Genomic DNA, 14,001 nt, shown 5'->3' with positions numbered 1-14,001 from the left:
TGAATTTAGGTGGCACCAAAATGAGTGATTTGGTCCGGTTCGGTACCCAACCCTACATTTCAACCTACATTTTTGATTTATATGCTGTTTAATGTTGATGATCGTGTTATTTTACATACGAATCTGCTTGCATATGCTATCACTTGTTTCTGCTTCTTCTTCACATGTCTTTTGATCAGGAGATTCAGTACTCTTTCTGAAGATGTCATAGCGCCCCTACTGTATAACAGTAGGGTTATATTTCTGTCAATGGCGGGCAAGTGTTGCCTCATAAAGGACGAAAAATTCCGTCAATGGCAGGGAAAGAGTTAAAGATATGGCGGAAATAAGTAGTATGTATGATATTTCGAATTTAGCCGCTGACTTTCATTCATTCAATAACGAAAAAAGTGACTGGCTGGATTTGCATACTTTTTATGGCAGAAATTAGTAAGAGTAGTGTATGGTAGTAGTATGCAGTTCGGAATTCAGCAACTGTCTTGTCTTAGGAGTGAGTCATTGAATCATTCACTCAAACGAAACAAAAACACTAATACATTGAGGTAGGAATTAATCTGTTGTGGCTTTGTTTGCAAATATTTTTAATGGCGGAGCAACAATAGACTGGTATTGTGTCTAAAATGTAAGTTACGGAATATTAACATGTTCAATTAACTGTTCTATATAAGCAATATCACACTCTCAGGTGTGCTGTTGTTAATAATAATGGGGATATTCGGAGCAACAACACTATTGCTCATATGATATTGCTTAATTACCATGTTTATTTCCATTATGTTGTTTAATACCTTGGTATACGAATGTGGTAATCATTCAGTACCCTGCTCTATATGATATTATAACTGAATTTTTTGTGTTAACTAAATATTTCATCTAACATTTTGTAGGGACTTTTTGTTCATGAGGAAACAGCAGAAACCTCAGAATGTCCATAACCCCTCCCCCATTTATTTGTAATCACACCAAATCAAGTTGTGGGTATTTTGATGACGCTCTGACGCTGACGTACAGACAGCCTGGCTTGCTGTTGGTGGGTGGGGGATTTGGCATTGCACTGCAAAAACCCCTCTGACAGGATATTTTCTCAGCTCATTTTCTTTGCCAAAGCAGGTTAGGAGGAAGGACACAAAAACACACTCTCTGATTCACACTAACCCACACGGCAATACGTATTAAAGGCTGAATTCACCAAACAGCCATAGTGCATGTTCATCCTTCTTGTTCATCCTTCTTGTTCATCATTTCGAATTAAGTAATGTCATTTCTTATAAATATTTTAGGCGGCCACTGTTGCTCCTCTTAATTTATTTTCTAATGGCCCTGAAGTTATACATTTTTTTTTTTTTTTTTCGAATACCATCTTCCTCATTTTGAGTTTCACTCCCCTCAGTGTCACACTCATAAAATCACTCTCAGACTTTGACAGATGGGGCTTTAGCAGCCAAGCAGGATGTCTACTGTTGATTCTTGGCTCTGGAGCCAGGCTTCACTCCTGGAGTGAGCTCAGCTGAGGGTTGATACGCTATTGATACTGCTTCTGTTTATACACAGCACCATATGAAGCTTCAGATCGAAAGCGAGAGAAAAGAGATCAGCGTCTCCCTTCTGATCTGCATCTGCCAATAACTCTCTAACAATCCTCTCAGCCACAGCAGAATGAGAAACAGAAGGATGCTAAGCATTGTCAGATTTTAAATCTCCTAATTTTGGGGGGTCCTGTGCCGGCTAAGCAAGTGCAAATGAGATGAATGCGAATGCTAATGGCTTTAGAGAAACCGGCTAACATTAACAGTATGGTGGTCCTGAAAGACTCACTGAGCACCAGATGGATCCTCCAGGACTCACTCCACAGTGACCACAGAATCAGCTCTAGGAAGCTTATAGTCTTCAATGGAAAATTCAGCTGCCGGCGTCACTGTGTTTTGGTGCCAAACCCAAAGGGTAGATTTGCCATGATCCCAAATGGCTGGAATTTAGTTATAGCTTGTTATTTAACTAAAACATCTAATTTCTTTGTGTATTATCATCATATGCCATTAGTTGATAGTAACAAGCACATGTGATTAAATTAATATTTTAATGGTTATTATTATAAGACTTTAGTATCACTATATCATGTCTACCGAGATACATGGTTGACATGTAGACCTAATTACTAGATATGAGAAGCCAGTCTTTTTGAAATTCCTTCTAGTCCCAGCTGGATCGCCTCTGCCAGGTTACGCCCTGACGTCTGTTTGGAGATCTCTGAACCGACGGCTGAGTCTTATTTTTGGAATGAGCCACGCTGCCAAGCTTGTGTCATCCGTAGGGGTGTAAGGTTTGGCGGGTCGAGTTAATTAAAGGGGTGTGAGAGAAGGAGATAGAGAGCACTGCGTAAGCATGAGTATTTCCCTGTCCATGAGAGGTCGTGCTGTGCACCGGCTGATGGTCGTCAATGGTGCCAGGAGAGGCCCAGCCAGCCAGAGAAAAGCCCTGTGGTCAGCACTCCGTGGGCAGTAGATCCTGCCAGCATCCAGCTCTCAGAAACATAACAGGAATCACACCTCCAACCGTCTCTCTGCTGGGCTTACGCCTGGCTCCCACAAACACATCTTCTCAAGGACAGCGCTCTCATTTTGGCAGTTGCCCCACTGCTAATCTCTATAAAACATGTTTTAAAGACAGTACTGTAGACCAAATATTTGTCAGGAATTTATCAGCAGAAAAGTTCTGAAAATGAGTGTGTAAAATTCATAAAACATACACTATCATTCAAAAGTTTGGGGTCGGTATGATTTTTTAAAAATGTTTTTGAAAGAAATCCTTTATGCTCACCAAGGCTACATTTATTTTATCAAAAATACAGTAAAAACAATAATATTGTGAAATAATATTATATTATATGGGTTTAATATGTACGCTTATAATGTTAATAAAATTTTTTGCACAAAAAAACAAGTACTGATTCACATTCAATTGGTGCCACATTTCGGTACCTGAGAATGCATCTGGTGATATCACCACCAGAAAAAAAGGCTATTTAAATACGAAACCGGCATGTCCTGCGTGTCTCTGTATGAATGAATGGTGCAGACGCGTGGTTTAATTTACCTCACACACACACACACACACACACACACACACACACACACACACACACACTGAATTGTGCGTGATGGTCGCGTGTTTCCATCTCTTACGAATACATGAACGTCATCTCCAGAGCTGCTCTGAGTCATTTCATGAGCATTTTACCGTTTAATTTGAGAAAAACTACCGTCATATCATAAACACACAGTAACTCTAAGGTCTTCACGGCAACCCGTCAAAATAAAAGTTTGGTTTAACTTGACAAATATATTACTGTTGTTGTACAGTAGAATTTAGATACGTCTCAATGTAATAATAATACTAACCCTAATGTGATAATAATACGTTATCAAAACATTATTTTTTAAATAATAAATCACAATTTTTCTTCCATGTTTTAATTTGAACAGTATAAAGCTCTGTTTGCAGCACTTTGTTTGACAAAAAAGTTTGTTTAATTAAATTAAAAGATAAATGAAATCAATGTTTTATGTCTTCACTTGATTACCAGAAAATACACAACACAGAATGTTTGGGAAGTCTTTTCATAGAAATTAAATATAAATATATATATAATTGAACTTGCAGTTTCTTGACTTTACAGTTATTGAGGTAAACATCCCTAAAGTACCGAAAAAAGGTACACTGTAAAAAAAATCCCCGTAAAATTTACGGTAAAAAACCGGCAGCTGTGGTTGCCAGAACTTTAGCGTAAAAAATACGGCAGTAACGTTTTAGGTTTTTAGGGACAGCACCATATAATTTAAAGGTTTATAATGTAATAATTACGGTTTAAAAATGTTTTCTTTTACAGTTCAAAACCATATAATTTAAAGGTTTATATTGTAATGATTATTTTTACACTGTAAACAATTTACGGTAAAAAAAAACACATATTTCATTAACTGAAATAATGTTAAATTACCAACCTATTGAAATACTAATATCTGTTATGTACTTTTGATATATACGGACAACCACCAATTACAGTGGTGATGAGAATCACGTGATGAATCAAAGCTAATCACAAGCAGCTTTTAAGAGAATAATAATAATATATAGAAGGTGCTCAGTGTCATTCACACAAACACTAAACACCATCATAGATCATAAAAACTGATGAAAAAAATGCAATAAACATTAATTTAACAACATCAGATGTAACATAAAACCCTAATGTACATAACTGATTAATAAAAAAAAAAGAAGAAACATAGTTATTGCAATGAAAATACATCAAATGCAAATTGTCACGCTGGGAATTCTGGGAATGTCAATTTACGGGTTTTCACTGTAAATTACACAATGACTTGTTCTTTTTCACTTCCAAAAACTGTAAATTTAACAGTATTTTACTGTCAAATTAAATGAAATGTAAGGTTAGATCTATTACATTTATTCACTGTATATAGTAGGGCTGTAACGATTCGCCCAAAAATAAAAACCTCGATTAATTGAACATTTTACCTCGATTACGATTAATGAACGATTATTTTGCTTCTTTCTTTTTTTTTTTGGCCCTGTTAAGGTTTTTGAGTAAGTTCACTGATAAGGTTTGTACTGTAAATATGTTCTACATATTTATATATAGAACAGGTGGATTTTTTTTTCTAATGAAAAAGTGCATTTCTTTGTGATTTTAAAATACTTGAAGGAAACGGTTCACTTTCAGCAGTTATTGTCTATGGGGCAGATTTCTGTTTGTTGTACATCAGATACAGGTACATTAACACAGTAGGCCTACATTACATTTATCTGAATGCATTAATGAGAGAGAGATTGTGTGTGTGAATTACTCATACCGTCTCTATTCATTATGAAGCTGTGGTTTGTACTTCAAAGGTATTAAAATGTATGACTATAACTGTTGAGTTTCTAAGCTACTTTAGTGACTTTACTTTAGTCACAGGACGGCATTGATACTGCGTTTCTGCGCACGATCTTCGCGTGATGTGCGAGCTTCTGTCTGAGTGTTCGTTTGTCACAATATATCAGGCATTAGTTCAACATAATACACATCTGATGGCCGAAACTCGCTTTAATGTTCAAACTGGCAGTGCTTAAACCACATACAAATGACAAGCTTTGTGAGGACGCAGGTGAAAGATCTGCCTTCAGGGCGCTCGCGTTGTCAGAGACGCGACACGGCTCTCTGTGTCACAGAAAAAAGCTGAGCACTGAACGGATACGTTTTCCGTATTGTTGTTTTTGAATAGTGCACAATCGCTTTAAATGTTGAAACTGGCAAGCCTTTAAACGCATGTACTTGACAAACTTTATGAGCACGAAAGTGAAAACGATCTGGCATCAGGGCTTGCGCGCGCCGTCAGTGTGTGTGTATGTGTGGCTATATGAAGAACGGCAATTAACTTACCTGTGTAAAACATGCAGTTACTATAGTGATTCTGGGCATCTATAAACACAGATAACTGCTCCTGCATCTCTCTGTGTGCCTGCAAACTGCACTTGATGTGACTGACGGGGCGGAGTCACGTGAAAACCGAAATAACCGACATGGGAAAAATACGTCGGTTAGAGGTTCTGAATGTCGGTTTCGGTTATATTTCGATTAATCGTAACTGTTTTTCACCGTAGCATTTTTACTGTAAAATACCGTTAAAATCACAAAATTTTTTTTACAGTGTACTGTTGGGTACCGGTACTGAATTTCAGGTACCGGTACCATGAACAGTACCCATCCTTATACAGATAACGCATTATCAAATTGTTTACTTGCTGTTTGCAATGTAGCTGCTGCCAAATGCTCCGAAAACAAACATTATATATATGTATAGATACTTCATTAAAAAACCCTATCTTAAAGCATTTTTTTCTTGATGTTTCTGGCATCATAATGTCAGAAAGCCAAGTGAGTAGTGCAGCTAGTGCTCATCACTCATAAATAAAAAACTGTTGTGCTCATGAGGATGTGGGTTTGAAAGTAGCATATGTCCTGATCACATTCCCCTCTCCCTCCTTCTACTTTCCTGTCTATCTCCACTGTCCTGTCAGGCACAAAAGGATTGAACCTGGCTGCTGTCAGGATCCTCATTATGAGCCCCAGGTGTTGTGCTGTAGGCTGCTGGTCAGAAAGTAGGAACACAAACCTGCCAATATAGGGACACTAGCCTGGAAATGCCGCTCACATTTTGAGAGCCAGCAGTCACTGCCAGGATGTGTTTACGAAAGAGAGTGAGGAAAGAAGAGGATAGGGGAAAGGATGGCAAAGTGTGTGTTATGTGTCCTGGTTAACCCTACATTACGGGGACAAAATGTCCTCACAAAGGTGGCAATATCCGATATCCTTGTCCTTGTGGGGACATTTTTGTTCCCCATGAGGAATACGGCTTATAATAAATCATACTAAGTGATGTTTTTTTTGAAAATGTAAAAATTAAATTACGGTTTGTACAGCATAAAAATAGTAGTCCATGGAAAGTCCCAATAAAACATGAAAACACACAATGTGTGTGTGTGTGTGTGTGTGTGTGTGCAATGAGAGAGGCTGTATTACAGAAAGCGTTCTGTAGTGACTCAGCTATTTGCACCTGTTCTCTTACCTCAGAGAGACGTTCAACCATCTTATACACAGCTGCAGAATAGAGGCATTCTGAAACATTACTCAGTTCAACTGATCTGACATCTAAACTTTAAAAAGCTTTTCGTGTTTCGTTTAGCCCCAGACATTAAGGACAAATGTTACATTTGATTTCGTTGAATAGTGAAAGGAATTCAGTGGGCTGCTCAGGCTATTAGCTGAGGTGATGGTTTTATATTTCTGAGTTGGCTGACATTTACATTCACAAAGAGAAACTTTCACAGTCATCTCAGTGTCATCTGCTCTGCCAGAGCATTGAAACATTGAACCGAGTATGTTTGTGTGTGCACCTCAGCGTGGGTTTGGTCTTATTAAAATTGCTTTGAGTTCTTGCCAGTAGCCCCTGCAGGAGCCTGCTTTCATCAGCATTATCTGTCAGTCTACTCTCCTGGTCAACCTTATTTTTGATTGTGTACCTTGTTTCTTCCCCAGACGGTTCTCTGAAATGCATCCATTTAGCAGATTCACTAAGGCACATCTAATGTCAGTTGATTATGCATGGAGAAAGACGGCATCATTTGTTTTAAAGGTCCCATGGCATGGCATTTTTCTATTATTTTATCATGTTTTCTGAGGTGTACTTATATTGTTAGTATGATTTTTACATCATAAAATGTCATAATTTAGAAATAAAAGGCATTTTTTCTACACTGATGTTTGCCCTGTGGCTGAATGCTCTGTTTCAAGAGGCGTTGTCTGCTGTGAGACTTAACTAAAAACGCCCACTGTTGTGATTGGCTGACATCTTTGCATTTGAAATGAGTATCAGATCTTGTAGCGGAGGGGGCGTGGTTTTACAAGGTCTACCAGGCACGAGCAGGCACGAGCCTGCTGCCAGAGAGACGGATGGACCGGAGTTCACTTCTCATCAGTTTCTCTCAGCACGTCTCAGTTCAGTGAACTGTTGTAGTTACTAGCATCTACTTCAGGTTATTAGTTTATTGCTAGTCGGAGGGGCTGTCACTCATGTCAGAAAGTTAGTAACTTTAGTAAATTATGGATCAGTGCTGACTGGAGACGCGAACCGTTTAGAATGATTCAGTCCGATTTGGTGAACTGATTGGGTTCACTAAAAAGAACCAGTTCAAAAGAATGATTAGTTTGCGAACCGGACATCACTAATGTACCAGAGACGGAGCGATTGCTAACAAAGTTATTTATAATAACTACTGAGTTGTGAAAGCGCTGTCAGCGCGAGTTTATTTTGTTTGTATCTGAGAGTTCTGAATAAACACGAGTCCCAGTCACGCCGAGTCCGTCTTCATAATTATTCTACCAACTTTGTAACACATGCAATGTACCATTACAGCTGTCGAGATGAACGAGTAAGTGTTGATTATAGCATTATTTTTAGATATTTTCCTATCATATGAAAAGCGTCAGTGACACGCATTGAGTACACAGCACAAACAAATACACAACAGCGCAGTAATCAAATGTAATCCAGTTTATTGTGGGGCTAGGCTGGCTAGCCCGGATATGCTCACGCTTACCCCCCGTCTGCTTAATCTCGCGCAGCGTTTGGTGCCTCCGCTGTGGGCCAGATGCAGTACTGGGGGTCGGGGATGTTGAAGGCCGACCGGCCAGTGCAGCCCGAGCTTCAGCGTGTGCGTGAGGTTTATCTCTAAAGTGTGACTCTGCCGATGTTGAGCAGAAACTCAGGACTGCATGCACATTTTAGAACAGATAGACGCGACGAGGATGTACAAAAACATGGACTCACAAGATAGAAAACACGAAAACACCGTTCTGTCGGGAGAGAGAGAAGCCGCAGCGTGTTTACGAATAATAAATAATTATCTACACATCAGAAATCACTGATCACAGATCAGAAGGCACTGAAAAAAGACTTCTGTTTTCATTTGTACATCCAAACACTGAGAAACTGCCAGCATTCACTCGTTCACAAGCCATGATCTCTCGAGGACAAATATAGCGCTTGCATGGGCGTGCCAGATTCTCTGGGCAGAGGAAAGGGAGGTAACCTTTCCTGTTATGACTTCATAACAGGAAAATTCCAGATCAGCTTGTCTTGGCTGTCATTTTCTCAAAGACGGAGAAAGACAGCCAGAACTTGATCAAAATTTCTAGCCACTTGGGGACAATATTCAGGCTAGGGGAACTCATATTAATGTTGAAAAACCTCATAAAATGAAAATGTCATGCCATGGGACCTTTAAAGATACTGAATTAGTCATTGTGACTATCTTTATCTCTCTCTCTCTCTCTCTCTCTCTCCCTCTCTAAATGCTTATTTTTCATACTTTTGCATTTAGATTAAATTTGCTGTCATTTAACGGTCACTTCATCTTTTAATTACTAATAATTTAATAACCCTTTTAAATGTAATCTTTAGGAAATCAAAATATCCTATGTTTTTACTGTACATTACAATGTTGCAATTTAAAATGATTCATTTTAGAATTTTTATTTAAAAATAATTGATCAGTTACTGGCTATAAAATTTGAATAAGTAGTTCAATTTCTCTGAATATTAAACTGAGATAAGAGAAAAATATTTTACTAATTTAAAATTCATTTAATTCACAATTTCGCTGAGTTTTGGGAAAAACACCTCTGAATATTATATCTGGGACATAACCACCTTCTTCTCTCTTTCAGAACTCTCTAGGAACCCTCTAAATGGAGATGGCGTATTTCAAGAACAATTTTTGGGTAAGTCTGTCACATTTCTCATTCAATACTGCTAGTACAGTGAGAGCAAATGTTTACTCCGCGTATGTTTTATACAGTTGCCTCGTAAGCAGTTTGGGATTCATATGCTGACTGTTTCAGTCACATCATTGGAAGTATAGCGAGAGGAAAGAACAAAGAGAGAAAAAAAAGTGTAAGAACAAAAGCAGAGGGCCAGGGCTTTGTCAGCTTTCCCATGAGGACAGCCGTGCTCTGCACTTTCCACACACCTGGTAGGGCTATTTCAGGTGCGTCCTACTTTAATACCTAGCTTGTTCCTCTCAAAGAACGAGGAAGAGGAAAATCAAGCCAGAACATTCAGGAATTGCTTCTACTGAATGCAGGCCACATTACACCAGTACAGAAGCCTACCAGATAAAGACCTCCATATGTTAGAGGAGCTTACAACATCTGTGCCATCAAATTAGTTTTTTTTGAAAAGTAGTAAAGTGGCATTTCAATGTCACGTAAAAATAAACATCATACAATGATTGGTTCCCTCCTTTTTAGGCTGAACGCCCCTTCTTTCACTTGTAGTCTTGACTGGGGTTTTATTTTTGAGTTCCTCTGCTGTGTTCTTCTGTTTGGTTGCAGCCTCTGGTCTGCTGACCTGTTTCTGCCAGGTCATGTGGTTGTCTGGCTTTGTGTCGCAGGACTGTGGTAGATACAGAGACCTCCTCTATTGTGTTCTTACACAAAGCTGGTGTAAAACACCCCCCAAAACTCCCAAGCATCCATGCAGAACTATTATTCACTCAGGACCCCCCTCATCGCTCATGCAGATGTATGCAGACAGACGCTCTGGCCTGCACTCTTTTTCATTACTCCGAAAAGCAGTTTTTAAAGTCAACATAAAATCAACTTGGCCTTTAACTCTGTCCTTTGCCATTGACGGAATTTTCTGTAATTTATGAGAAAACACAACCCCGTCATTGACAAAATTTTCCATGTTTTCACTGTTCTAAGGTACGGGGCACTATTACGCAACTTCTGATAAAGTACTGAATCTCCTGATCAAAAGACGTGAAGAAGAAGCAGAAACAAGCGATAGCATATGTAAGCAGATGCGTATGTAAAATAACGTGATCATCAACATTAAAGGCCCACTGAAGTGAATTGAAACGTGCAGCATTATTCAATGTGTTGATGTAATTTCCACTGAAACAGGAAGATAGGACAGGACATATCGAACAGCCCCTCCCCCCTTTTAAAATAGCCAATAGCGTATCATTTATATCACAGCTCGGCCAGAGTAGTTGAGCTCGCTAAAGCCACAATTTCCTCCTAATCTCTAACCGTTTCTTCTAATCTCCTCCATATTGTTTTAAAATATATAATTCTGTGTAGAATTCAAATGGGTCCGATACATCAGACTCGCTCATATGATCCGCTCTGTGCTATCATGTCTCTGGACCGGAGCTGAAGGCCAATTTATACTTCTGCGTCGAGTGCACGCAGAGGGTACGGCGTACCCTACGCATAGACGCGTTGGATACGCCGTACCCTACGCCGTAGCCTGACGCGCACCTCTCCAAAAATGTAACAACGCGTCAATTCTACGCGGAACGCAAGCGCTGTGATTGGTCTGCCAGAACCCTTCCCTCAGGTCAATAAATAAATAAAAAATCTGCGATAGGAGTGTGTGTGTGTGTGTCCAGAAATTGGATGATAGTTCCTTACGTCTGCTATAACACACTATTTTGCAGTCCAGCGATTCTTTATGGTAGTAAATAAATACATAGATCCGCTGAGTATAGTTTATTTATTTTCTCATTAAAACCAAAGATGTTAATCAGTAATTGTATATCAAGAACAGGGACACATTCGGGTATATTTCGTGAATGAAGTCTCCGCAACAACAATCGCTTGCTGAGCCACCGCTGCTGAAAACAGCGGCCACGAGCTCCGCATAGTTTCACAAATGCATTCCAGCGCCAGATCGCCTTATTTAACTTTACTAATCAACTAGAGATGCTTAATTTGTATTAGATACAACAACTCAAGCTGCAAGAAAAGCCGCTCTCTCACTGCTGCTGATATTCCGACATGAATGTACAGATTCTACACATCAAGCTGCTTCTTCTTCGGCTGTTGTCTTGATTACACCAACATGCCCGAGGACACTGCCTTCTAGTGTCTGCATGTGGAATTGCACATTGACGCAGACAACAGCGCAGAAGTATAAATGCTCACGACGGCGTCGGCTACGCGCGTAGCCTACGGCGTAGCCTACGGCGTACACTCGACGCAGAAGTATAAATGGGCCTTGACTGTGTGCTGCGGCGGTTCTCGTGACACCAGACTTCATTCACCCCAATGGAAGTCATATTTACACTGTCTGAATCGTTCCCCATACCCTATATCAGGGGTCTCCAACATGTCGCTCACGAGCTATCAGTAGCTCGTGGCCTGATTGGAGGTAGCTCGCCAAGATGTACTTTTCATCTAATCAGAGTGAGCTAATATAGACAGGTGTCCCACCCCCTCCAATGCAAATCAAGTTTGACATATGGGCCGTGAGGTTATTATTTTTATTTTATGAACAAATGTAAATGTAAACATGCAAATGACTTCGGTACCATGTCGGTAGTGAAATTTTTAAAATGTGACGATACCAGCATTTCTGTAGTACCAGTAGTACCGACTCCCGCAGCTGTGTTCAGTCGCTTTCGTGTTTATCTAAGCGCGGGGCTCCATACTGTAGCCGAGTAAATACTACTCTCTGTAAATATTAAACTGCAAAATACTATTTAAATATCACTCCTGCATGTTCTGCGTCTCTGTGGACGCGCGCAGATTACTGTCTTTGTAATCTCTGCCGTGTGTCACTAAAAGAGGACCTAACCCTCATTTAAAAAAAAAAACTGTCATAACATGAACACAAACACACAAAGATCAACTTAAAGGCAACCTGTCAAAATAAAAGTTTGGTTTAACGTGAAGAAATTGACAGAATATATTTGTTGTATATTTGTACTGTTGTAGCCTACAGTAGATTTAGCTACGTCTCTATGTAACAATAATACATCTCTACTAATAATAATAATTATGCCTAGATGGTTGCTTATTTTTCACTGGATCTTTTTATTTATAAACAATGTTTACTTTTAAACAACATACAGCCTTTAAATGTTTGTATTATTTACTTATACTGATTATCATCATAAATAATAAATGTATTGAATTTAATATAATTTTTTTAAATAGTTAAATAAAATACCAAGCACCGTAATTTTTTTATGGTATTGGTACTGACTTCTGGAACTACTACTACACTCTTTCAGGTGTAAAACAGTTTGGATAGTTGTTAATATGATAATTATGATGCATTGTTTAAGAGTTTTGTATTAAGTATTGTTTAAGTATTGTATAACATGAGTATTTCTATGCATTTTTAAAAAGTAGCTCTCAAATGAAAAAAGGTTGGAGACCCCTGCCCTATATAGTGCACTATGTGCCATTCACCATGTAGAAAATAGTAAATGTGTGAACAAGTGACAAATTTTAGCCGCAGCTTCACCGTCTATTTATAATGTTTGGGGGCTGGACGCTTTAGATTCTAGAGATTGCATTTGATTGGACAGAAAATCTGATGAGAATCTGAAGTGCAGAGTCCAAGTGCGAGACTGTTTTGAATGCTTATATCTTCCTAAATGTGTATGTTGCCATTGTTTTGGCGCAAACTAGCTTACAGATAACAGTAAGGCTAACATATTCATACTAAAAGCCAAAAAACTTTATGGGGATTTTATATTAAACAGCATATAATTCAAAACCGCCTAAAGTTACTGAATGGAATGTCAACCCAGGATGAGCTATAGGACTGTGCAAGCTTTGGCGATGTTAATGGATCATCATCCAGAGACATATGCTGTGTTAGAAATCGCCCCCTATACCCTCATTCACTATTCCCTACATTACTCCACTAATATAGTCCACTTGAAGGAGTGAATGAAAACGAGTTAGTGAATTCGGACACTGAGTGCGCTGTTTAATAATTAGTTGAAACATAGCAAACCAACTCCAGTAAATTAAAAGATTTATCTTGAACTTGCGTGTAAACTAGTATGTATAAAACAAACTTATACAATTTGAAAAAATAAAAAAGGAATTTAAACCTGTTTTACGTTGTAGCCACAAAGTTTGGAAAAGCTGTTAGGCTTGTGGTCAGACGCGGGAATTCATCCGACGTGCGACTCTCACGGTGCATTATGGGTATTCTCTAGCTTTTGAGCATACATCAGTTTTGCAGTGAATTGTGGGATTGAAGGAGTGCACTCAATAAAATCCACTATGGTTTCGGACACCACTAAAAATGGCTGTCTCCTCAAATAGTGCCTTATTTAAGGGTAAAGGGGGCGATTTCGGATTCAGCCATAGTCTTTTGTCTTTGACAAAAATGCTATTTTCTTAGCTTTTTGCTCAGCTTTTTGCTCAAAATGTAGATTTATTTAATGAAAAGAAAATTAATGCAGGAAGGTAGAATAACAAATCATGTTAAAAGTAGATGGTCAATTCTTTTTTTTGTATATATATATATATATATTGCATGTTCAGATATTCATATAACAAAATATTCTGGGGGCCATGAAACTTTTGTGAAAATCATTCAAAATTATAGCGCTGGGTGGCAACTT

General features: G+C 38.7%; 1 protein-coding gene across 1 annotated transcript in view; it reads left to right on the top strand.

Annotated features, from left to right (window-relative positions):
- The window catches only part of fcho1 (FCH and mu domain containing endocytic adaptor 1), a 65,604-nt gene that overhangs the window by 11,580 nt on the left and 40,023 nt on the right, over positions 1 to 14,001 (top strand). Inside the window, exon 2 of the mRNA XM_079827433.1 lies at positions 9,293 to 9,346. Coding sequence (XP_079683559.1) covers positions 9,314 to 9,346 — 33 coding nt within the window. The 5' untranslated portion in view covers positions 9,293 to 9,313. The remainder of the gene's footprint in view (positions 1 to 9,292; positions 9,347 to 14,001) is intronic.

This window comes from Gobio gobio (assembly GCF_949357685.1).
Source record: "Gobio gobio genome assembly, chromosome: 10".
NCBI lineage: Eukaryota > Metazoa > Chordata > Actinopteri > Cypriniformes > Gobionidae > Gobio > Gobio gobio.
Note: the sequence above shows the minus strand (reverse complement) of the source record. Positions and strands in the feature narration are given on the sequence as shown.